The following is a 27679-nucleotide window of genomic DNA, read 5'->3' as shown; positions in this document are numbered from 1 at the left end:
ACATATCGCGAGCTGGGCAGCAATAAAATGACCCTATCATTTTAGGCATTTCATTTTCTTTGAAAGAGAAACTTGCAATCATTGATCAAAGATAACGCGAATAATGATTTTTCCACTGAATTGTCAGATTTGCTGAGTAGCTATAATTCTTTATCTTACATGTCGGCAATAGTGGGCAATGTTTAATTCAATTTCAATCAATCAAAATGAACTTTGAGAATCATGATCACAAAGAAGCAGTCACCTGAGAAGGAAATTAAAGTTCAAAATAGAGGAAAGTGAAAAAAATGACTGTGAATGACAATGACAATGAATTTGCAAAATTCTTCTTGCAAAAAGAGTTTTTATATCTTATGACATGCTTCAGCCAAGCCGGAAATGTTCAATGATTTGAACAGTGAACAGATATGAGTAATATATTAGGTCGTTCAATGACGAACTTACGGAAATGCGCACAATCCGAAATATATTTACATTAATTTTTATTGTTCGGACATCAGTTCGGATTCAGTCGGAAATCGAATTTTAATGTTTGTTGCATCATGAGTTGTATTTCTCTGTGAAACCACATGATCATCTGCAAATTCTGTTCGTTTGAGAAATAAGAACTGACGACAATTTCTTCTGTCCGATTGCTTTACTACAAAGCGTGTTTTATGACCATGTTTAAACTGGTCAAAATTCACGTACTTGTCAACAGGAGGTTTTTAAAATTTACCAAGTGGCTGTCGCTGAACACGCTTTGTTTATAATATAACGAAATGGACAACGCTGGCTTAATGACTATTTTACTAGATAAATATCATTTAACAGTCGGCGAGACGGTAACGTTATTTTGTCATGGCCTGACAACAAGTGCAACAGACTGGATTGGGTTGTTCTATGAAGGTAATTTAAGACTTTATTTGCCCATAACTAAAGTGTCAAACGTTGCTTTGTTGAAGTGTAATAATCGAAAGAAAGCGATTTATAACAAACGCGCCGGAACACCTCATGATATAACTATAGTTTGTTTTATAGTATCGTGATACAATGTTTAAAATAACAAAAATGACTTATTATGTCGACAATTGTCTGTAGGGTTATGGAATTTCCAGGCCAAACTATAGATACTTTTTCACACCGTCAGCATCTTATCTAGGAAAGTATCGAGAAAGTTATTTCAGGTTTTTTAATTTACGAAGCTCTTTAATCACACCCGTTTGAGTTCGATTCATTCTCAGTCATATAAATTTTAATCATCATTATAATTTAAATTTACGGAGGAAACATGAAATTTGACCCAAATGTGAAATTAACGGTGTGGCATAGAGTCCTTAAAATATACGTAGGTAGATGAAACTATAAACAATAGAAAAATCGTTCATGTAAATCGTTTGATGCAATATTTTTGAATAATTGTTGTGTCCAATATTTTCCGAATGGCCTGCGAGTCGTGAAGGTTGTTATTCTTTATTTTTAATTCTAATTCCAATTCTAATTTTATTCTTATTTAATTAATCTCACCGTAATCCGGCATAATTTTAATTTTATTTGTTGATAATTGTATGATTATAATTGCATTCTCTTTACACCAGTTAAATCTTTTTTTGTAATATTTAATTGATATTTTGTATTATTGCAACTCTGCACATAGAATTAGTTCGAATATGATACCTACTATTGGTTTTGTTACAACCATTTTGTGTTTTCTCTGATAAATTTGCTAGAGAGTTTTTGAGAGAAATTAAACTAATTTTCATTAACAATTTGCAAAGTTAGTTAACAACTTCTATGTTGATTTTTGCATGAAAAACTTATTTTCAGAGATTTTAAACACAGGACTGGATCATAGTAACACATCTTGCAACTGCAATTTTTCAATAGTTACAAGCAACACACCATTTATTGAGTTTTATTGACACACTGTTTATTGACTTTTTGAAGTAAATCAGAAAAAAAATGTATCATTAAACTTTGTCTACATACTTTTAAGAAATGGAAGTTTCTAATTCATTTATAGAAAAAAGTACTGATTTTCTGTATTACATGTAAATTAAATACATGATCTTATACATATTCTTATCCAAAAAACGAAAAGTTCATTACACACTCTGTTTTGTGCATTGTCAAGTTGTAAGAAAACACAACAATCTCTGTTAATGTATTCAATGAGAAATAAAACACGTACAACTTTGACTTTAGCAAAAACCTAAAAGAAATTATGTGTGCAGTACAGATGTCTATCAAATAGTTGTTATTTCACTTCATATTTATGTTATGTAGGTGTGATTTGAGGAATTTGTTGCAAGAATTTTAATCTTTCAAAATTATGGGAGGGGGGAGGCTCAAGCACACTTGCACCCCACCCCCCCTTGTGTCTGCCATTATTATTTTTACCTTGCTATTATCTTTGCAGTATGTTGTTATAATTAACAATGTACAAATATGACCTCAATACTTAATTGCGGCAAATTATATAAATTGCTTACAGATTGGATATTTCATTGACGTGCTTGTCTTGTTGAGTTGTCAACTACAGTTGATTTCCACAATTACTTTACTATAAAGTATAGTAATAGTCAACAGTCATACTTAATGTCAGTCCTAGCACTTGAAAAAGTTAAATGCTCAAACATTTTAATACAATGAATTCAAACAATTATTCAAACGAATATTTTCGAAGTTTGTTATTGGTAATGAAATATTTCGTAATACGTCAGAATTTGCGTACTTTACAATGTTACATTAAAAATGATAAACTTTGCAAGTTACACTACTATTGGAAGCAAAATTACACAGATAACTAACTTTATAAACTATTAACAATCTTTGGTATATGGCTGAGATAAACGGTACACGTTGTTTTCTTGTCTGGACAATGTCATCTTTTTGCCTTCTCAAGAATTGCTCATTCTCTCTCGAGAGTTCATTTTGCATTGTCAAGAATCTTGCCTTTTAAATCATTTATTTTAACTATTCAGGCATTCATCTTAGCCTTTCAAGAATTCATCTTCCGTCTCAAGAATTGATCTTTCCTTTTTGAGAATTAATCTTGCTTTCTTATGAATTCATCTTGCTTACTTAAGGATTTAGCTTACCTTTTCACCAATTCATCTTGCCTTTTCAAGCAACTTGAAACGACGTTATAAAAAATTACATTATGTGCGATTTTACTATTTGTTTACTGATATATACCAAGCCTTTTGTGGTGAAATTCTCTTCCACCTATGAAAATAAAAATAGCCTGAACTACAATTAGCGCCGATAAAACTAAAATTACAAAATCATGCATTATTTTTTGTTTTGTATTATGATTGTGATCATTTATTCGTTATTTCAACTTTCAAGGTGAGGTTGACTCGGTTACAAACTACTTGGATTACAAGCGAGGAGAAAATTTTAATAAGAAGGGCCTCAAGTGGTTGATTGGTGGCAACGTCAATTTTCAACTAGGTAAGCTTTCTTTGTATGTATCACGTAAAACTAGAAAGGCATATGTGCAAGAATAAAGGGTTGCTTCAATACTATGAGGCTTCATGCACATCCTGTACTTTCTTTTATATATAACGTAGAAAGTATTAACTGTGAGAATCAAAAACTTTTCTATCTATTTTTTATAAATACATCGCTTAAGTGTTTAGGCTTCTAAAATTATGGTGATGTTGAAGCAGTAAACAAATAACTAAATCGAAGGGTTGATAAAGCTTTTATAACATTAAAAAAAAAGCGAAATAAATCATAACCAGACAAAACAAATGAACGCGATTTTTGTTGATTTGTATTGTTCATGTTAATTACATTGATACTATGTATAATTAAAAGCTTGCTGTTTAAAATTCCCAACCAGTTTAACCGCAAAGTTTAATCATTTGATTATGATCATTTGAACATCGATAACGATCATGCTTATGTATTTACGTTGTCACGATCGTTGGTAACCTGATTGTATGACTTTCTGTAAAAATTCAAGAAGTTTGTTTGTACAAGCGGTAAAATGTTCGATAAAACATTTTATTCGTCTGTTGTTTGTTTGGTTTGTTTTTTTTTTCTATACGGTAAGACAACCCATTTTTGTTATCCGCAGGTAATGAAGTTAGCTCCAAAATGTATAGTTTGTGAGATTGCCTAAATTATTTTCAAGCAAAATTGTTTAACAATGGATACCCGCTGAGCATCATGGTTGTTGTAGCAGACAAATGCTACTACGAGACTAACGCAATTTCGCATGTAAGCATTTGTACACAAATCTTCTTGGTTTTGTGAAAGCAAACACTGCTGTTCAAAATTTGATGATGTAAAAATTATGGCACTCTTAGTCTATACTGCAATACAGCCCTGGTTAAACATCTTGCAAATATTTTGCTAGCTGCACAAATATCGAAACAGCGGTGATTTGGGCTCGAGATCTTTTACACACGCAACTGTAATGTGCCAGGTTTACGTATCAATTTTTATATTATCTAGTGGAGAATAAATGTCTATTTAAATACGTGGATGGCGCTTTGGGATCGGTTAAAGCTGTCAGTAATGTGGTTCATATTATTAACACGGAGCTACAGGTGTTGTTTCCATCGTATCAAATAATTTTTTTAACCTTAGTGACATAATACTGTGATGATTTTTAGGCAAATACGTCATTTGCACATAATGCCCCACCGTTGTAGAAAACGAAGAAATGTTTTTGAAAACTTTCCATATTTTTTATATCATGTTATGTGCGTAGGGTGTTTTTGGGGCTCTAACCATTAATTTTATGTTCTATTACTCTAATTTATTTCCTTTTTGCGTTTCTACCAGAATTTTTTAATTTAGATTTATTTCTTTGATTTTCGATTGTGATGTAAAAAGAACAAAGTCAATCAACAAAGAGAACCAAAATACGTTGAAGCAAAAAAACTTGCAAATGTTTTTTTTATCTAATTATGGCGGTGTTACAATTTTTTTGGGGGGTTGGGTTCTAATCTCGGAATTTCAAGTTTATATACAAACAGCTATCCCAAGTATCTATCGAGTTTTTTTCCAAATAATCAAGATTTCTTTGACTGTTCACACATTCTCGCTCCAGTCATAGCTACATCAAACGTGTTGCAATCTTCCCACTCGGTTTTAGTCAAGGATCAATGTGTTATTGATTTGTTGTAACAAAAAGAAACAATATCACGAATCTTCGTTTCATATCCAAATGCAATGAAAGTCATCTGTTTTTTAGCCTAGAATTAGTAGGGTTTTCATCCCTTTTGTATCCCTTATTACGTCACTCGTGTAATAATGTCTTCATGTTGTCATACTTCATTAATAAACTTATAGCCGGAAACAATGTCACCTTCTGGCACCCTTAATTTATTTTCTGGCCAACTCATCCAGTTTACAATCACAGGTTAGTGTACAATAATCTTGCAAGTTAGGTCTGACTCAGTGGAATAATTTGATTATCGTCAAAATTTATCTATTTGGATGTTAAATAGCTGTTTCAATGCTTTGATTATTGTAGGTATGAAAGCTCGTAATCTAAAGCGAACCTTGTTCGGTCGTCCATCTCCATATGTCAAAATAAGTTTACGACCAGGTAGAATGCAACGTAAGACTTTTCGTGCCCATCATGGTTCTGTTGGCAAAACAAGATGTCAAGCAAACACCACTGAACCTTTTTGGCCTGGTGAGGTATCTATACACTACATAATTTGCCCAAAAATGACCCAAACCGATGTTTCCGGAATGATCATGGAATTTTGTGGTTTCAATGGACTGGTAACAACTAATTTCTATAGTATAGAATTTCTCGTCCTTCGGACTCGCCCTATTTGGCTTAGTACTTTAAAAATAAAAAACTTCAAAAAACTGCATGTTTATCCGTGATTGTACTCGAAACTATACGAAATAAAACCTTTTATGTTGTTACTTAAAGTGCTTGTGACCTCATTTTGAGTTTTTATTGACTAAAAATTGCCAAAATGGCAGCGTATTTTAAGTACTGGTTACCAAAAATACACTTTCAACAGCAATGATGGATATTATTCATATACGTATGTATGCATGTTAAAATCCACGGAAAACGATTGATTTCCAAGGAACTTGTTATGGCAGAATATGAATATAAGAAAATTATACCATTCAATTATCTAGCTGGCTACCTCACTGTAAATCAGGCATTTTCACTGTGTTTTTTGAGAGCCATCGCCAGAACCATGCCTGGATTGTAACTGCTCAAGCACTGCAGATACAAGCAAAGGCATATTGTAGTATTATCTTTTTTATGATTTCAACTGAATGTGCTCTTGGGATGCAGCTCCTCGGTGTTCGCACCTCTGTATTTGATCTGTTATATCTCTGGAAACACGTTCTTTACGCAAGAACTAGTGAGAAACAGCGTTTTAACATTTATCAAAATTAGTAAAGACCCAAAATGCATTCATAAAGTTATGTTGTGCAATCCGTTCTTTTTTGTTAGTCAGAATATTATGGACGTGCATGTCTCGTCAATTTATTTTGTTTCTCACGTGATTTTATTTTGCTCTTGGAAGGAGGAAACTTGTGAAACATTCTTCACATGGATCATAATTTAAAGAAATTCTTCTGGAAAATTTGATATCATACTACGTATAATCATTCACCTACATTATACCATGTAATATGCTTCTCATGTGTTTATCACCTTTGATATAATGTACGACGGGTTTTTTAGATGTTCGTCTTCAAAGCAAGTATCTGGGATATTTTGGATATTGAAGTACGCAATAGGTCTGTGGGATTAAAACCATCATTCAGCAAATTTCTTGGAAAATTGCATTTTCCTCTGCGAGAGCTACTGTCAAAGGGAAGAAACAGGTGAGAATATTTGGTATTGTATATAATTATGGGTTATCTTAAATGCTTTAGGTTATCTCTAATATGCTTAGCTCGTGTCAGATCTTTTACTTAATCCAACATTTTTAAATTTTGCAATTTTATAAATTAGTTGTACTGTAGCTACACTTTACCAAACAAATCAATGATAGTTGTGTTCTCGTGTCACTGTACGAACCCTACTAGTAATACGTAGGTTGGTAATGGGGACGCAATACAAAATCAATCCATGATATGTGTGTACCAGGCACACTATATAACATCAATCCATGATAGGTGTGTACTAGCGACATACAAATTCAATCCAAGATACGTCTGTACCTGGGACACAATACAAATTCAATCCAAGATAGGTCTGTACCTGGGACACACCACAAATTCAATCCATGATAGGTCTGTACCTGGGACACAATACAAATTCAATCCAAGATAGGTCTGTACTTGGGACACAATACAAATTCAATCCAAGATAGGTCTGTACCTGGGACACAATACAAATTCAATCCAAGATAGGTCTGTACCTGGGACACAATACAAATTCAATCCATGTTAGGTGTGTACCAAGGACACTATGCAAAATCAATCCATGATAGGTGTGTACCAGGGACACAATATAACATCAATCTATGATAGGTGTGTACCAGGGGCACTATACTAATTCAATTCATGATAGGTGTGTACCCGGAAAATTATACAAATTTAATCCATGATAGGTATGTGTCAAGGACACTATACAAATTTAATCCACGATAGGTGTGTACCAAGGATACCATGCAATTTGAATCCATGATAGGTGTGTGCCAAGGACAATATACAAATTCAATCCATAATAGGTGTGTACCAAGGACACTATACAAATTCAATCCATCAATACAAAATCAATACATGATAGGTGTATACCAGGGACACTATACCCAACCGATTTTTAGTGCTCTTGCAGTGGAGCATTGGTCATACCTTAAATCATATTCTGTTCACAGTCAACTTTCAGTTAAATTGTTCTTCATTAAGGTATGAAATTATGTTTTCGTGCTTATTTTTTTTGAAAATTCGTGTTTATTCCTTGCAAAATAATTTCTACAAAACTAGGTACATAAGAATATTCAAGACACGACATCCGAGTTCACATTTTGCCATTAAGTTATAGGATGTCATTGCAAAATTGTTATGACAACATAGCGAGGGGCTTTTCGAATAGTTCATGCTGTGTTTTTTTTTGGGGGAAAATTGACATATTGCAAGCTTTACTCTGATGCATTGTCTCATTCAGTTGAACTGATTTATTTTTGTCTTTTATTGTTTTGTAAGGACACAAATTTTCACTGGTGAACTTATGAAACGTGAACCGTCGCGGAAGATACTTGGGACATTTTCACTAACGATAAAAACTGATCGTGATCTTCCAGGCGCTAGGAATGGAAGACGTAAGTTGCATGAACGTGTAATTTGAGATGTTTTGCCGTAGTGGCTTTATTATTGGCGGTTCTTCACTTGACATTTTTGGTGCCATATAAAAACTGAATAGTTTAGCCAGGTTACGAATGATACGTTACAGCTGGTACTATTTTTTCATTATTAGTTTTTTACGCATTCAGAGTGAATGCTCATTTTTCTTTGTCTATAGCTACATGATCATTTATGTAGCCGGTGGCTCACCCCTATGTCATACTCCAAAAAAGTAAAGGAAAGCCTGACATATACAAGCGTCATATAAAGGTTAAATGTCATATCGTGTGTGTTAATTTATCTGTTGAGTGAAAAACTTATCACATATCATATACGTCAGAAAATTATTTTGAAAGACAAGCTGTTGACAGTTTCGCATTTGTAGCAAAAAGCGGTTTTTGGCAAAAAGTTTAATTAATATACTTGTATATTCGTGTGAAATTATATTTAACAATGTATTATTTACTGCAATTTAACTTAGGGGGTGTTTTCATGAATCCTGAACGACTTCAATCCCGATCGAAACGTGATGTCAATCCGTGTTTACATGGGAAATCAACACAAAGATTGACATTTCGCAAGAATTTTGAATTTTGAAGATAACGAACATAAACATTATAACAACCCTTTTCTTTTCTATTGTTTCGGCGTTAATAAAGCTTAATACTTGCATGAAACTAATTGTTGCTTTTCGTCGCACTTATCTTAGCCCATTTAGCCACATTATTTGCTTACGAGCTTCAATTTCCCAGAAGACAATACGCATGGTGCATGCGTGCTTTGTCATAAATCACAATCTCATTCTAGAATGAAACTCAATTTGCGTTTACATGATGTTAAAACTAAATTTCGATCCGGAATGAAAATAGGAATGAACTCGATCCTATCGAATTGTAGCTCATTCCGGATTCATGCAATAGGATTTTTTTTGAAATGGAATGAGTTCATTCCAGATCGAAAGTCATTCCGGTTAAACGATATAAGCACGAAAACTAAGTCACGTGACATGTAATATATGTAAATGTGACACTTTCTATCTTCTGTAAATTATGTAAAAAAAGTCGGTCGATAAGTAATGGAAGAGAAAAAAGTAATTCTGGCTAAGATTGTAGGCTTTTTTTATGAAATATATCCATTAAAAGTCAGTCCCAAGGCCTGGAATTTAGAACACCTCCCAATTTTTTTTTTGCGCGCGCTTAATTCACAATCAGATAAACCATGAAAAGTCTAACTAACGATTTCCACTAACATTTTTTTGAAAATCTTGCCCGCTGTTGACTTGAACGAGGTTTTCCAAACCTGTATATTGTGGCAAATCCACATGTGTGCTCTTCGTTCCTATTTTTACTTTTTGTGAAAACACTAAATTTCTAGAAAAGACTTCAGCTAGTATTTTGAAATTTACTAACGCATGCCGCGTAAAAGATGTTGTCTTGTGACTTTGATCTACGCTTTTACAATAAGTGTAGCTTCTCCCGACAGTCTTCACTCTAGTGACTTTGATCTACGCTTTTACTATAAAGGTAGCTTCTCCCGACAGTCTTCACTCAAGTGACTTTGATCTACGCTTTTACTATAGGTGTAGCTTCTCCCGACAGTCTTCACTCTAATGACTTTGATCTACGCTTTTATTATAGGTGTAGCTTCTCCGGACAGTCTTCACTCTAGTGACTTTGATCTACGCTTTTACTATAAGTGTAGCTTCTCCCGACAGTCTTCACTCAAGTGACTTTGATCTACGCTTTTACTATAGGTGTAGCTTCTCCCGACAGTCTTCACTCTAATGACTTTGATCTACGCTTTTATTATAGGTGTAGCTTCTCCGGACAGTCTTCACTCTTGTGACTTTGATCTACGCTTTTACAATAAGTGTAGCTTCTCCCGACAATCTTCACTCTTGTGACTTTGATCTACGCTTTTACAATAAGTGTAGCGTCTCCCGACAGTCTTCACTCAAGTGACTTTGATCTACGCTTTTACTATATGTGTAGCTTCTCCCGACAGTCTTCACTCTAGTGACTTTGATCTACGCTTTTACTATAGGTGTAGCTTCTCCCGATAGTCTTGACTCTAATGATCCAAATGGCGAGTTATCTCATTTAAGCAACGGTGATGAACATCCATCGACAAGCGATGATCGGCGACCCTCAATAAATGCCTCTACCCCTAGCGATGATCTAAACTCTCGTGATCAATCTGATGCAATATCCATACCGTCATCGCCGATCACCCGTAATGTTTTCTTTGATCGAGCTGCAGCACAATCACAACCAGATTTACTTGGTATGCCTTACTCCACCCACGAAAACATCATTTTAAGAAAAAGACATGTCTCGCACGGAAATGCTGACGATCCACCCGGTGTGAACTCTCGTTTTTCCATGCCTCCATTTTTGCTCTCGCGCATTTCCTCACGTAGCATGGAAACCCCTTCAATGTCTAGTAGTTATGCAAACGAGGTGACGTTGCGAATGATTGGTGCTGAAGGTGAGACTGTGAGCCAAAATTCCGAGTCCGACGAAATTCCCGAGTGCGCTGTTGTACATCCTGACGAAGTGGCCACTTCATCTATGCAACATGAAGTTAGCACTCCTGACAATGGCAGCGACTCTATTGGTGTGACACAACCTTCTTCTCGAGGTGTAATTACTACTGTGGAAAGCAACAATAGTGATGCGAACGATGTTGCTGATGACGAGAGAAATAATGATGCAAATTTAGGTAGCATGGAAAGTAATGAAAATGAAACGTCAAATGTTGTCGACGTTGGTGAAGGCTCACATTTAAATGCAAATGAAACTACTTGTGCAAATGATGAGAGCAACCCGAATGACTTGCAGTCAAACAGTGAGTCAAATCATCCTGAGAACACACATGTAGCTAATATTAGTGGACATTTAGAAATTGTTTCACTTTCAAATGTTGTTAATCATGAGACTAATGTGCTTGAAGATACACCTTCTGTGTCTCAAAAGATTTCAACACAAACGGAATCTGAGTTAAGTTTATCTGGCTCTGTTACAACTATTTCATCCATGGAAGCTTCGCATAGCGAGGAAAATACTTCTGGCTTATCCAATTCTCATGGCGATAACTCATCACCTTTGGTATTGCTTGCAACACAAGATCAAGTGGACGTTGGGGATTCTTATGTTAATGACCAAAACAATAGTGATGTACCTGATCCACTGATCGAAAGTCATGAAAGTGTTTTGTCTGGTTCTTTACAGGACGTCATGGATCGTGGAGCCAGCGGTAACAGTGATGCAGTGATAACCAACGTAGGTATATCAAATGAAGAAATTGGACTCAATGAACAACAACTATTGAATGTTGAACAGTCGACACTTCCTAAAGAATCTGTGACTACTCATAATGTAGGTGAACTTCCTGTCATGAGTTTTCGGTCTGATTCTAATGTTATATCTAGCGAGTCCACTGATGTTGAAGGTACATCACCCAGAAGGACTATTGGTACTTGCACACTTAGAACATTATTTCAAATACCTGATGGAGATAGCACAATCGCTCAGCCTGTTGAAGTTACAACTGAACATAATGATTTAGATTTTAATAATGATTTACTCAGGAATGTTAATCAAACGTCTGGTGATACTGAACATGTGAGCGGTGATTCGGTAGAAACAAACATAAATTATTCTAATGAAAGAAGTGAGATTTTAGAGAGCCCTGCTGAGAATGACAACATCTTGAGAAGTTCGAATTCAATGTTTCCTGTTGAAAGTACTGAACGTGAACCTTCGAATATATCATCAAATTTCGGGAATTTTTCATCAGGTGAGTCTGATGGTCGTGTTGGTACAAATACTATTGGTGTATTGAACGATAATGTTGAGTCAATAACTGAGCGTCCGTCACAGGATCAAGCTATTTCAATGAATAGTTACACAGAAGAAAGGTTACCATGGCATGAAAATTTGGCTGGTTCATCCTCAATCGACGCGAACAATCGTTCAGTTCTAAATAATGATATTCATCAAACTTCAACACCTTCGTTTGTTGGCTCTTCCAAGAACCAGATTAAACACTTGCGCTCAAAAAATCTATCAATTCGGCTACCATCTCGTACACCTACTCCATTTCCTGTACTTCATGTCGTACCACCAAATGTACCAGTTTCTCGACGCTTATCTGAAAACGGCGATGCATCGTCTTCAGTCGATCCTGAGCCTGAATCCGATGGAAATATTGCTGTGCATGAACGAAAACCAAATTCCTCGTCCACTAGATCGCTTGCAAGAGACGTATTTGACACACCTGATAATTCTCGTGATTTGATAGATAGAGGTACCTCCAGCTCCAGATCTTCACATCTCGAAGCAACTGCATCATCCGTGTCAAACGTCTCGAACACCGAGAGGACACGTCGTACTTCGAGTAGTCACACCAAGAGAAAAAACAAATCTCGTAACAGCATGAATCAGCATTTGTCGACAGCGGATACTGCCAATGAAATTGTTAATTCATCTGGACACGAGCGACCTAGACGAGGAAGAGCTGCTAGACAGAGAAGTGTTGATCATCCAGTTGGTGATGGTGAGAATGGAAATACGGAGGGAGCAACGTCATCACATCGTCCTGAGTCCATCTATATTCAGATTTCCGATTTTGCAAGGGATGATGAAGCGATTGGCGAGCCGTTGCCACCACGTAAGTCGAAATTTTTTATATTTTAAATGTATTTTAATTGCTTTCAAACTGGTAGTTTTGGAATATTCTCCTAAATAAAACTATCGTATCTCTGGTTTCTATTAGCTGCATTATCACCTCAATGTTTAATGCTGGTCATAGCTGTCAACATGTCATAAAGAAAACTACATTTTTGCGTCAGAAGCCTCTCCATATTTATTGTATGGACCAAAACACTCACCAAACACTATTTATATATTCATCAACTTATCTTTCAGTTTTTTGTTGCTTGGATCTTCCTAGGTGAAGTTGAGGAAACCTTTTTGCCCATCAAGATGATCAGTGTCATTCATTGTTTTCGTGCATAAGTCACATTTCACGAATCTCTGTGAACAACAATGTTTTTGTCGAACTTTCCACGTTTGTTTTGCTCAAATCATTTAAGAAACGGCCTTTGTTTTGAATGTTGTCATGTTATTGTATAACCTGTCGACTAGCGTGGTTTCTACGTATTATGATGTGTAGACCGTGGTGTTAGAAGTCATTTTAGTGTTCCTTTTTAGATTGGGAGAAAGCTGTTGACACATATGGTCGTATTTACTACATTGATCACGAAAACAGAATTACTACTTGGATAAAGCCCAGTGTTGGTATGTTTTTTTTTGTGTATAAACTTTTGCAGTCTAATGAAACTGTTCACAGTTTTGACAAGGTCAAGCGTTAGAAACACACCACATGCTTGCATTTAGCTACTGATGTATCTTGACCGATATTGAATCTATTGTTTTACTTGGTTTTAGCGTCAGCGTCTGAAACATCTTTGAATGAGGTTAATCATCAAAGACAAAACCTTGATAGAAGGTATGTACGCAAAACTGATGTTTTAAGTCAAAGATAACATGCTATAATGCTTTTTTGGAAATATCCCTATAGGATAATGATGTTGGAAAGTATTATGTATATTAGTCACGGTAATGAGTTGACTAGCGTATTATGTAACTTGACTAAACATTTCTTCTCAGGTATCAAAGTTTTCGTCGAACTATATCTGGTCGAAGGCGACGACGTTCTCACGATGTGGCGATCAGCGGAAACACTGACAACGTTATATCCAATGAAAACTCAAATTCTAACGAACCGTCTGTAGTTTCCACGAGCAGTGATGATGCATCCAATCCAAACAGGGAATCACGGTCTACACCATCACGTGATACCATGAACGAGCAATCTTCCAACGAGGGAAGAAATTCTATACCGACGCCAGACACTAACACGCCTTCAGCACGTGGTGAAAGTTCGAGATCCAGTGATACATCAACAGATAGAGCTTCCGGTGATAGACGACGGTTGTTGAAATCAAGTTACGTAAAGTTCCTCACTCGACCGGATCTGGTATCATTTCTAAAAAACAGTGGGGTACGTAAGTTTAATTTGCCCTCCCCTTCTGCAGCTAATGTCTTATTTTACTGGGAAAAGAATATTGTTTTCTGTTTATTGCCAGGAGAATTTGTTTCGTGTATCGCGACTTTTACTGATAAAACAACGCCACAAATACTTTAATTTTATCATAAAATAAATTACTATCATTGCTGCATACATGCAAGACGTTTTTGCCAACTCTATTCATACATAGAAGCAACATCGCTTGAAAAAACAGGCATTATTGCTTGAGAGATGGCAGGCGAAAAAGAATTGAACTACCAAGACAATAACAAAATGATTCTAAGGAATCGTTTTATTTTGTTTGCTTTCCATAACTCAAAGTGTTAATTATTTGAATTTTTTAATCAGTTGTTATTGGAATGAAAATAAATTCATCAGTCATTTCGAGCTCTTATAATGCAAATTGATTAAGTAATTGAAGAATAGTCGCGATTGATTCAAAACTTCCCAATTTTGTTTGCATTAACCAGCTTTTGTAAGTATGTGATTTGCTTACGTTTAGCTAAGTGCAATGCTTAGATATCGTAATTTTCTCAACTGTTGTTGACTCTCAGATCGCTGGTTGCCGATAAGTATTCTGTTGACGACTTTAGATCAATCTACGTTTGCTCTTAGGGTGCGCTGTTTTGAAACGTTTATAGTGTTTATTTTGTGCCATACGCATACGAAGATGTTTATGAGAACTAATTGTTCATCTAGCTGCGTAATTTTACTTATACTTGGTACCTTTTGAATTTAGGCTGCTGGTCAGCTTTATTTTAACAGTCCAGAACTCAAGCACATTGTGAAACAAATCCAGCGAGATGCACGACAATATCTCAGGTTTGCATTTATTTTTTCTTTTGATGATTACAATAATGGTGAAGTCTTTCGAATAAAGTACTTATGTTTCAGCCAATCTTAACGCTATAATCCAATATGTTTTTTATCTGGAATAAATTATGGAAATTTTGAATGGTTAACCGAGGGATATAAGTTTGGCTCGAGTTTATAATGTGTTCGAAAAGTATACCAATTTTAATGACTGTTTGCAATTATGAAGAATTGTGTGAAATAACTTTATTGGGTTACAATGTTTGGATCTGCTAGGAGAAATCCTTGGACAGCTATTGATAGACATTGGCAAATGTTACATAGGAGTTTCTTCTTTAGATACATGCATGATCGTAGCTTGGTATCATTTTTAAATTCGTTTGCTGATGCATCGCAGCCATTACCTCGTGGATGGGAACAGAAAACTGATCAACATGGCCAGGTATATAGCTCACATAAATTTTACATTTCTCGAGTTTGGTCCTGTTTAGCAATTGTGTCTCTGAAGAAAGAGTCACGAAAAAATACAACAGTCGTATTTAGTTTTGTATACAATACAATATCTAAAATCTTTAACATATTTTTAAGTATGATTATCTACAGCGTTTGTTCATAACCATTTTATACTCCTGGATTTTGCGATGGTAGCATGCTTTTCGCTTCTGACACCCAAATGAGGCTCGACCACGTTTACAATACACTGCATGCTCGTTCATTTGATTTGACAATAATGTATCTTCTCTAGTTTAGTTTTATTTTGTCTTTCATGCATGCATATATGACTTCTCAAATATTAAAATAACTTCACATCAATGGCTTTTGATTGTATCGTTTTGTACTATATTTGTTATTTTTGTGTACATAGAAGTACTTCGTGGACCACAATAGTCGAAGTACGAACTTCGCCGATCCTCGGCTCCCAATCGATGGCCCTCACGGACAAAGCCGATCAAGGGCCACTATAGAGGTAAGCGAAGAACCAACATTTTACTTTTCAAACATTTTCAAACTATGATTGTGAGATTAGTAAACGTTTGTAGAAAGTGCTTTTGTAATGGTGATGTTAGTTACTTTTGGCAAGTAAAAATCATTTAAGGTAAAGAAAGAAGAAATTTGGTTTGACGTTATTTTGATCCCGTTGTTTGTTATGATTGCATACACGCTCAGAGAAGTTAATCATATGCAAATTTTTCAAAATTTGTCTGTGAAACTCGTTTTGCAATCAGAAATATCCGCTACGATTCTCTTCATCATTATTTATAAAATAAACACAATGAAACGCGTGCGCTGATTCGTGTAGAGCTGTGTTTGCAGTAGGCAGTGCAAAACACATCTTAGCTCAACCAATCAAAATCAAACTAAACAATCAATCAGTCAAAGAGAATTTGCAAATCGATCATGAATAAAAGTTAGAGGAAAAATTAAAATGTTTGTCTTTTTTGCATTATTGTTTTTATAGAAGAAGTTTTTCGTGTTTGCACTGGCTTATACAAACCTCGGAGACGTTTGACAGAACTCTCGAGCATATACAACCTTGACCTTCGGTCTAGGGCTTGCAATGATCTGCTCTCGAGTTCTTCCAAAAGTCTCCTCGGTTTACATAAGCCCGTGCAAACACAGTAAACATCTTTTCAGTAAACATCTTTCAAAGAGCAGGCGAACTTCGATGTTTTTTCTTGTCATTTGTATTTTTTTCAAGCATGGACGAAACGCTGCATGTATATCCAGTATGATATACTGTGTTTCTTTAGCAGGCTGATATTTCCACTTTGGTTTTATGTGTTTCTTCATTTTTTCAAAAGTGAAAACTTTCTCTAGTTTTTAATGTACTCTGTGTAATATCACTAGCTCAATCCGCTTGGGTTTTATTATAAAGTTTGCTAAGTTATACGGAAATGCTAATATCATAATCATTATATGGGATTAAGTCTTCCGTTATATGTATGTTTGAATAAACTCCGGCGTGTTTGGGGCTTTAACTTGTATTTTGTGTTGGCGTTTAAATTGCGAAATGTTGTCATGTGGCTGGGGTAAGAAAGTTTTGCGTCATGTGGTTCGGGTAAGAAAGTTCTGCATCTGTCAGCGGGAATCGGGCATCGCGTTTTAAATATTGTTGTTTGTAGTCTTCATAAAAGCTTGCTGTCGTTGAGAATCATTTGTAATGTATGAGAATAATCAGAATTTCTACCACAAAAAGTGTGATAAAATCTAAAAGTTTTTTTCATGTAGCTAATATCTTCATACCAATTTTAAGTAAGCCGTTCGTTGATTTCCTAATATGGAGTGATAAGCTTTAGACACACCACCAACACCGATTTCTCTATTCATTTTGAAGTTCGTCATTCAACATTTAAATGTAATAAACAGTAATAAAAAAGCGAATGCGGAAGTATGGAATAATCCATAGCTAGTTATTTACTCCTCAATCTCATTATTTATAGACAGCGTATTCAGATCGGTTAAGACGTCGTCCTCCCCCCGGAATGCAGCGAGTTACGGTTACAAACACTCCCAGCTCTTCCTTCCAGAGAAACGAAGAAAATAGGCGATCTGAAAGAAAAAGTTTGTGCAATTATTTCATTTTCCCACAAATTAATGTTTAAGTCAAGTTTAACCTTTATGTTTGATAAAAGAACGTATTACTTTGTAGACTTGACATGAAACTGTTCTTTGCACTTACCTAAATTTATCAAAGTTATCCAACATTTGCCGTGTTTCTCCGTATTTTTGGTAGCAATTGCCGCAGATTGATTTTGCATTTTTTCTTTGGACTTATTTCTATTGTTTATTAGTTGTGCGTATTTTAGCATACAATCAGCAGATCGTTGAGTTCCTTCGTCAAGACAACATACACGACGTTCTCGCCGCTAAAGATCCTGCATATTCGAGCAATGTTACATTGAAGTAAGTAATGCCATGAATCTTGATTAAGACTGACTTTCCCAATTAACTCTTCATATTACGATTATTTGGTCGAATGCTATCCCCTGGGCCTTCCATCTTTGGTCCTTATTCTTGAATTTAGTACAATTTGAAACTGACTTGCTCCATCCCTTTTTTACTTTGTAAAGTCATTACATTGTCCTTGTTTTGACTACCACTGATTGTTTAGTACATATTTTTTTAGTTTTCTTCACATCACAATGTTCAGTCATGCCCATATTTGTTTTGTACTTTGTACATTTACAATGATTTTCATGATTATTTTAGATGCTGTGTGGACAAAATTCGAAGAGATGGCGAACGATCGTTGAGACTTTTATCGGATAATGTGGACCTTATTGTTTTGTTAAGGTGATTAGCGGCATTTTTCTCTTTAGCGGAAATTGTCACTACTGTTTCCTTATAGTAAAAGGTTGACACGTTTTGTTTTTCATGAATGATTTGTTTCAAAAATTGTGAATATAAGCGAATCAAGGAAAGAGTAAGTTATTCAAGTGGACGTTGCTTTTTGTAATTATTTCTTTGTAATGATTTCGTAATGATTTAAATAGGTGAAATTTTATTTTGACTGAAGAAACTAAATTTTCCTAAATAGCAAAGAGTATTTATTTCGTTTTCTTTTCGTGTGCTCTCATGATATTTTGATCCTTTTTTTTTTTCATCAGCAATTTCACGTTTATTTGTCTCATTTTCTGCATGAATTTCTTTTCTCAGTATGTTTGAAGAAGATATTGTTTCATGGTTGCCAGATGGACCCAAAACTCAACCTGCAGCACCCGATAGAAGACGGAACTTTACAAATGGAATTGTCGAGTCCGGTAAGAATTGTTAACCGGTGACTTTACTAGTGACTTTATGAGAATTCAACCTGATGGAAGTCCCTTTAATGCTTAAGCATATTTACTGAATCTTTTTGTTCGTAATTTATATCAATTATTTTGGAACTAGAATAACTATTTTCAGGAACAAGTCCCCGCCAAACCTCGAAGCCAGCTCCTTATAAACGTGACTTCCAAGCTAAAGTCAAATCACTTCATAAGAATATTGCTCACAAAGGACTGGGTCAGGGACAAAACAAAATCTCGTGAGTTTATTTTCCTTGCACATTTTGTTACTGGTATGGTTGCTACATTGGTTACTGCCTGTCATCGCAAATGCCATAATAATTACCATGATCATCACTATGTTTAATAACATAGTTATTACCATGATCATCACTATGTTTAACAACATAGTTATTACCATGATCATTACTATGTTTAATACCATGGTTATTACCATGATCATCACTATGTTTAATAACATAGTTATTACCATGATCATCACTATGTTTAACAACATAGTTATTACCATGATCATTACTATGTTTAATACCATGGTTATTACCATGATCATCACTATGTTTAATAACATAGTTATTACCATGATCATCACTATGTTTAATAACATAGTTATTACCACGATCATAACTATGTTTAATACCATGGTTTTTACAATGATCATCACTATGTTTAATACCATGGTTATTACCATGATCATCACTATGTTTAATAACATAGTTATTACCATGATCATCACTATGTTTAATACCATGGTTATTACCATGATCATCACTATGTTTAATAACATAGTTATTACCATGATCATCACTATGTTTAATAACATAGTTATTACCATGATCATCACTATGTTTAATACCATGGTTATTACCATGATCATCACTATGTTTAATAACATAATTATTACCATGATCATAACTATGTTTAATAACATAGTTATTACCACGATCATCACTATGTTTAATAACATAGTTATTACCATGATCATCACTATGTTTAATACCATGGTTATTACCATGATCATCACTATGTTTAATACCATGGTTATTACCACGATCATCACTATGTTTAATAACATAGTTATTACCACGATCATCACTATGTTTAATACCATGGTTATTACCACGATCATCACTATGTTTAATACCATGGTTATTACCATGATCATCACTATGTTTAATAACATGGTTATTACAATGTTCATCACTATGTTTAATAACATGGTTATTACAATGATCATCACTATGTTTAATACCATGGCTATTACCATGATCATCACTATGCTTAATAACATAGTTATTACCATGATCATCACTATGTTTAATAACATAGTTATTACCATGATCATCACTATGTTTAATAACATAATTATTACCATGATCATCACTATGTTTAATACCATGGTTATTACAATGATCATCACTATGTTTAATACCATGGTTATTACCACGATCATCACTATGTTTAATAACATAGTTATTACCACGATCATCACTATGTTTAATAACATAGTTATTACCACGATCATCACTATGTTTAATAACATAGTTATTACCACGATCATAACTATGTTTAATAACATGGTTATTACAATGATCATCACTATGTTTAATACCATGGCTATTACCAGAAACAGTTGACTTGCTTTTTTTCAAAAATTATAATTTAAAACATAATTTCCGTCTGACTGTTGTTGAATGTTCTTTAAGTTTGGTAATTCGTCGTGAACACATCTTAGAAGATGCCTTTGATCAGCTGATGAGGCAAAGCCCTAAATCTCTTCAAGAAAGCAAGCTGGAAGTATCGTTTTCTGGAGAGGAAGGGTATGAACTTTTTTGTGGTCGTCTATGTTCGAAAATATTTCATGGAAGTCATGTCATCAGGGACATTGACAGCCTTCACTTTTTCGTTCTGCTATCTAAATTTCAAAACAATGATTTGCAAATTATTAATAATTCAATTGTTTTTACACTCACTCAGATCAGAAATCTTGCATACGTAGCACTACTAAATATGCAGGCAGGCCACATCATTAAATCATGGATAAATTCACGTGTGTTTTTTAGGGGTGGTGGTGGGTGTGCGCTCTTGTTTAGATTAGGTTTTGGTGTCCACGTATTTATTGCCGTGACATGTTGACACGTTTTTTGTTAATTTCTTTTACGTTTTTACTATGATTGGGAAATTTTTGGAAAAGTATACCACTAATTACTAATCACAATTTCTTTTTCTCAACTGTTTGGTGTATTGGCATTTTTAGAGATAGTTTCACTCTTCATGCACCCCCCTTAACCAAGACTTGGAGGAGTGTGCACCCCTCTGTTTTTCTCCACTTAATTTCATCTCTACACTAAATGTTCATCCAGTTTCATTCTATGCTGTTCTTACCGAGCCTTTTGTACTACGCATGAGCAGTGTAATCATAAGTTATTCTAGTTGAAGATTTGCTTTTTTTGATTTATCTCAATATCCCTGCACTGTCTTACGTATAAATTCATTTTTTCTTTATTGATAAAGCAAATGATATATTATGGATGGTTTATTTAGACTAGATTACGGTGGACCACAAAGAGAATTTTTCTTTCTCCTATCGCGTCAGTTGTTCAATCCTTATTATGGTTTATTTGAATATTCTGCGCAAGATACGTACACTCTTCACATCAGTTCAATGTCTTCCTTCGTCGATAATGCTCACGAATGGTAATGGCTCTTTTCCTATTAAAGAATAACACATAAACACAAGCGCTAGTTTTTTGGCTGACTTTATGTGCGAGATTTGCGTGATCCCGCGCGTTCATCTTGCACACTCTTCTAGTAAATAAAGTTAATTGTTAAATTGTGTTCAGATGTTTTTATGAGTACTTTGCTTTTTACGTTTTATTTTTGTTTTACTTTGCTGAACACTCCCTCCCCTGAACCTAATTTAAGTAATGTTCATCATACGGCAATTTTGCTATTTTTATTAATTATGGAAAATTCACCAAAAAGTTATTTGAGGGTATAAGAGAAAAAGAAAAAGAAAAAATACCTTTTTTTCAATTAAAATGCTCCAACTATTTTATTAAGACAATAATGGTACGTACACATGACATGTGGCTTGATAAAGCAAAATTGTAATAATTATAATGAAATATGCAACATTATTCAATATTAGCTACACTTTCAAAGTTACGTTAACGTTATTTTAATAGGTATATTCATTTCATGTTAACAAATCCTAAAGCAATGATTGCATTCCTAAACAATAAAACTTCATTTTTCTTTTTTCAAGGTATAGATTCAGTGGACGTATTATTGCTTTGGTCATCATTCATCAGCATTTGCTGGACGCCTTTTTCACGCGACCATTTTACAAACTATTACTAAAAAGGTATGCTATAGATTGTAATGACTTTGTTAACTTGTTGTAGGATAAAATTCTTTTTTCTATCGTAAGTTTTCTCGCTTCTTTTCCCCTCATACCTAGTTTATTTTCAGTATAACCTAGTTTATTCTCACTACATATTACACTTTATTCTTACTGCAACGTAGTTTTTCTCACTTACAGCGTTTCTCACAACAACCTAGTTTTTCTCATTACAACCTAGTTTTTCTCAATGCAACGTAGTTTATTCTCACTACAACGTAGTTTATTCTCATTACAACGTAGTTTATTCTCATTACAACGTAGTTTATTCTCACTACAACGTAGTTTTTTCTCACTATAACGTAGTTTATTCTCATTACAACGTAGTTTATTCTCACTACAACCTAGTTTTTCTCATTACAACGTAGTTTATTCTCACTACAACGTAGTTTATTCTCACTACAACGTAGTTTTTTCTCACTACAACGTAGTTTATTCTCACTACAACGTAGTTTTTTCTCACTATAACCGAGTTCACTACAACCGAGTTCATTATACCACGACTTAGTTTATTTCTCTCATTTTAGCTCTTGTGATTTGCGTGACGTCGAAGCCCTTGACGCGCAATTTCACCAAAGCTTAGCGTGGATAATGGAAACTGAAAGTGATATTTCCCTTCTTGATCTCTCGTTTACAGTCAATGAAGAACTAGGTGGTCAGGTAAGAGTAACCTATATATGTGATATATGTGAAGCATTTGCCTGTTCTACACTTCCATTATTTACAATGTGATTTCGTTTGCTATCTTACGTTACTACAGTCACAAGGTCATGAAATATTTCATCATTCACATACATAATTTATATAAATAAATTAAACATATCCGAAGGAAACCCGCAGTTAAGAAATTGCTTTAACTTGTGTGAATTTACTTAATATATTAATCCTAACACGGTAATTAAATATGCACATGAAAAACATGTGACTTGGACGAGATTTGAACTTGCACCTTCGGGATACTAGACCGCCACTCTACCTGTTGAGCTACCAAGCCCACAGGGATTGGAGACGAGTCAAATCTCTTTTAAACTGCGTATGAACGAGAGATTCTTGCCACCATAGCAGTCTACTGGATGGCACCGTGTTTCGACTTTATTCCAAAGCCATCATCAGAGTATATCCATAATATTGGACTTACAGAAAACGAATTCACACTAGACATAGAAATCACACTGCCTCTTTCCGCCACAAAAACTACGAAACTCGACCAAACTCAGTAAGCACATTTGGACCCTTAAAGACAGCAACATTGACCACGACATCTCATGGAACATCATCACACACAGCAAACCATACAACAGCACTAGTAAAAGATGCAACCTTACCTCAAAGAAAAATTCTTCATCCTCTACCAACCATCCAAATCATCCCTCAATAAACGCAGCCAACTTGTTTCCTCTTGTCGCTATAGATCCAAAACACTCCTATGTAATTTGTAACTATACACCTTAATTAATACGCTAAATTCCGTAATATAACTTGTAACTATACACTTTGATTAATACACTAACTGCCGTCATCTTTTATATATATTTTAAGCATTTAAGTATTTTATTCATTAAATCCCCTGAAGAGTGAGCAATCACGAAACAGGCTTGTCGGGATGATTTTTTCTCAACACCACTACACATATTTACGCTCTGCTCTCGGGCATCGAGCACTGTTTTATACGGAGAATCGTCAAATATAAACTTCCTAATATATATTATGTATATAATCTGATGATGGCTTTGGAATAAAGTCGAAACACGGTGCCATCCAGTAAACTGCTATAGTGGCAAGAATGTCTCGTTCATACGCAGTTTAAAAGAGATTTGACTCGTCTCCAATCCCTGTTGGCTTGGTAGCTCAACAGGTAGAGCGGCAGACTAGTATCCCGAAGGTGCGAGTTCTAATCTCGTCCAAGTCACATGTTTTTCATGTGCATATTTAAATACCGTGTTAGGATTAATATATTATGTTTATACTCTGATGATGGCCGTGTGTGAATTTATTGTAACTTTTTTATCGTGCGTAATTTGTTACGTTACAGTAACTGGTTGTGTCGATATGGATTGTTTCATTTATAATCAAGTAATTGTCCATAACTAGTCACTAGCTAAAAATACTAGGATTTGTTATGGCATATGATTTGCCACTTTGTAGATAACTGAAAGGGAATTACTACCTGGTGGTAAAGATATTAGAGTGACTGAAGATAACAAACTTGGTTATGTTGAATTGATGTCCAACTGGAGGATTGATGGAGGAGTTTCAGAACAAAGAAAGAGTATTTTGAAAGGTTTTTACGAGGTTAGGAAACGTCATAATCACAGTTAATCACTAAATGAATATGACACTTGTAACATTACGTAATGTTATAATGATAAGCCCATTAACATTGGAGCGCTATAAGCGAGATACTTGAATTATGAATGAATTTAGAATTATGAATGAATGAACAGACAAAACTGTCTGCGATAAAATTAATGTGAAGGTTGTCTGATTTCAAAGTTCATAAATGCATGCATAGTTTTGTGAATCTAAGCCCTGTTGATTGTTATGAATTCAAAAACCAAGTAACGTATTATAGAAGAGAAATCACAATGGTCTTTATTAATTTACTCGTGTAAGAACTGGACACGTCAATTTGTTTCATATGATTGACTTGCTTTTGTTAGTTCCAGTAGCATTGCCAAATTGTAAATGTGGTAATCTTGCATTTGTTTTTTCTATGTTATGAATATATTTATTGCATGGCACTTACATGTTTATATTCACTCTAGATTATTGATTATGAATTGGTCTCGATATTTGATGCCTGTGAACTAGAGCTTTTGATATCAGGCACTGCAGATATCGATGTTAATGATTGGTTTTCCAATACCGAGTATCGTTCTGGTAAGTTTTCGATAGCATCAAGCATTTTTTCATGGCCTCTTTTGGAAAACGTGACTCAGCCAAATAAATTAATAGCTAGTTTTTTTACGCTGCTTGTGTTTAATTTTGCAGATTTTCCTTAACTGCATTCTCGCCAAAGATATCCAATTCTCGTTTGATATATTTTTTATACGTTATGAATTCAGCATAGTTTATATTTCTTTATATCAATATTTAGATTTACCTAATTGTTATTCACACCATGTTTGAAACCAAAACCTAAGTTTACTTACGAAACCCGTGTCTTATTGTATAAGTAAATACTATACAGATTTTTGTCTCGCACTCAAATGCGACTTTAAGTTTGTCGTTTTTCCTTTTTTCAGGATATCGTCCAGATCATAAAGTGATCCGATGGTTCTGGCAAGCTGTAAAGAGTTTCGACAATGAGCAAAGATTGAGACTGCTTCAGGTATGGATGTTTTTCCAACGCTCATCTTTATAGTGTCCTGTTCTACCAGAGTAAAAACTTTCTTCTCATTCGTTAAATGGAAATGGAACATTTTGGATACTGAAAGTTTCCGTTACTCATACTTGGGAATTTTTTTAGCATGAGTTGTCATACTTAGCCTTGATGCTCCAGAAATATCTAGTTTGAATAAATAAATGAAATTGATGTATGTGTTGTATTGAAATATCTTGTAGATTTGGGCTATTTTTAATATACTTTTCACCAACTTATTAAATTATTTTACAGAAATATCAAAAATAAAATGTAAAAAGCCGCATATAAAAGCCACTTTTTATAGGTCTTGAAAATCCTTACACATAAATAAGAACAGTTGCACAGCTAACCCGCATATTTGTATATTTCTAAAAAAAGGAATGATGTTAATGTTCTGAAATTTACACAGCATGACTTACGTGTGGGCTGGCTGCGCTACTATGAAAATATGTTGACAAGATTCACAGGCAATTTATAGCTGCGTTTTTACATTTTGAGCTGCTGTATATTCATATGAATATAACATTAATCCTTCTTGTAAAAAATATTGCTTTTACATGACGTACAAGCGACCTTCAGACGTTTGTTAATGCATAACCAACCTGATAATTTTTACCAAAAAATGATTATGCAACAATTGCAATATGCTATTGTTTATCAAATTTAGTTTGTCACTGGTACGTCAAGTGTACCTTACGAAGGTTTCGTTGCACTACGTGGAAGCACCGGATTAAGGAAATTTTGCATTGAAAAGTGGGGCAAACACACCATGCTACCAAGGTTAGATTGTTAGAGATATTAAAAATAACATTTAGTAACAGTCACGTTGCAGATACTTCAAAATAGAATTAAACATGATTTTTTATATTTTGAACGTTGGAACTTTAGCATTAGTAAAGTGTGGCGATGATAAACACCTTGCCCAAAGATATTTTCTTGATTAAAGAATTCCCCCCCCCTGGGACCCACCTCCCTTTTTTGCCTCTGGATTATGTTTTTACCTGACTCAATTGCGACTCTGCTCTTCAGAGCAAATTTTCAATCATACTTTTTGTCGAAAAATAGCTAATTTACCAATCATTAAGCTTGTACGTACCTAATCTTATTGACTTTTTTTTCAGTCTTCAATGAAACTTAGGATAATGAGATTTTTTTATTTCTTTCAGGGCACATACTTGTTTTAATCGTCTCGATTTGCCATCGTATCACAGTTACAACGAACTTTTAGAAAAATTAACTCTTGCTGTTGAGGAAACTAGTACATTTGGAATTCAGTAATCCTTCAAAGGAACTTATTTATAGATGATAGAATTACAATGAGATTCTTAATAGTATGAAAAAGTTAAATGTATTATAGTTTGTTATGTGGGAACAGAAGAAATTGCACGAGTTTTACATATATTTAAGATAATGCTATGCACTGGTTGCCAGAATTCTATGGAAATATGTACTTTTGAGTGACGCTAAGCGAAGAAATTATACCACAAACATCACAAATCTTAAGAGCATGTTTTTCGTCTATCATGTTTGAAAAGGACCAGAGTTACCACACCCAAGCTCTGTCTATGCTACTACGGTGAAAATCAGTGTCCTCGCATGAAAACTTTGAAATTTGTTTTTGAATCTTCCTTACCAATAACACCTTTCCTCAAAAAGATGTTCTTAGACTACGTTTACACTACGCCGGAGCGAAAAAGTGACGACAGAATTTGACCGTGTTTACACTGATCCGTTTGAATTTCACTACAGTTTTCCGGGTGTTTACACATAATGTTTCTTGCTGTCAAAATTCGCTCTTTGTTTGTGAACAATGGCGCCATTTCTTATTTGCGTATTGCTAGATTTTTATATCTTAAGCCATGAAAAACAACGATTTGTAATAATTACAACGGAATCAGTCATTAAAAGCTTTCCAAACCATTAAATGATCACCATTTTCAATCGTGCGCC

The 27679-nt window shown here is 34.6% G+C and overlaps 1 protein-coding gene across 1 annotated transcript; it reads left to right on the top strand.

Moving 5' to 3' along the window:
• The first annotated feature begins 507 nt into the window (after positions 1–507).
• LOC124440718 (E3 ubiquitin-protein ligase HECW2-like) lies at positions 508–27226 on the top strand. The gene is made up of 28 exons (XM_046991145.1): positions 508–888; positions 3331–3435; positions 4447–4541; positions 5290–5359; positions 5474–5643; positions 6665–6807; positions 8134–8249; positions 10315–12942; positions 13485–13571; positions 13722–13782; positions 13944–14337; positions 15104–15186; positions 15517–15619; positions 16043–16144; positions 17619–17739; positions 17985–18081; positions 18388–18471; positions 18835–18938; positions 19084–19204; positions 20669–20782; positions 21507–21659; positions 22231–22329; positions 22893–23025; positions 24511–24657; positions 25131–25245; positions 25611–25696; positions 26397–26509; positions 26896–27226. Exons 1-28 carry the CDS (start codon positions 762–764, stop codon positions 27005–27007), a joined length of 5883 nt encoding a protein of 1960 aa, XP_046847101.1. The 5' UTR covers positions 508–761; the 3' UTR covers positions 27008–27226.
• The last annotated feature ends 453 nt before the right edge of the window (positions 27227–27679 follow it).

This window comes from Xenia sp. Carnegie-2017, unplaced genomic scaffold, assembly GCF_021976095.1.
Source record: "Xenia sp. Carnegie-2017 unplaced genomic scaffold, XeniaSp_v1 HiC_scaffold_2, whole genome shotgun sequence".
NCBI classification, from domain to species: Eukaryota; Metazoa; Cnidaria; class Anthozoa; order Malacalcyonacea; family Xeniidae; genus Xenia; species Xenia sp. Carnegie-2017.
This window is presented reverse-complemented; position numbering and strand designations above follow the sequence as displayed.

Bases quoted from the DNA above. Each gene is read 5' to 3' on its own strand.
- LOC124440718 (XM_046991145.1), top strand. From the start codon at position 762: ATGGACAACGCTGGCTTAATGACTATTTTACTAGATAAATATCATTTA. The intron at 18,082-18,387 runs GTAAGTAATGCC...TGATTATTTTAG, and splicing joins TCGAGCAATGTTACATTGAA to ATGCTGTGTGGACAAAATTC. The intron at 26,510-26,895 runs GTTAGATTGTTA...TATTTCTTTCAG, and splicing joins AAACACACCATGCTACCAAG to GGCACATACTTGTTTTAATC.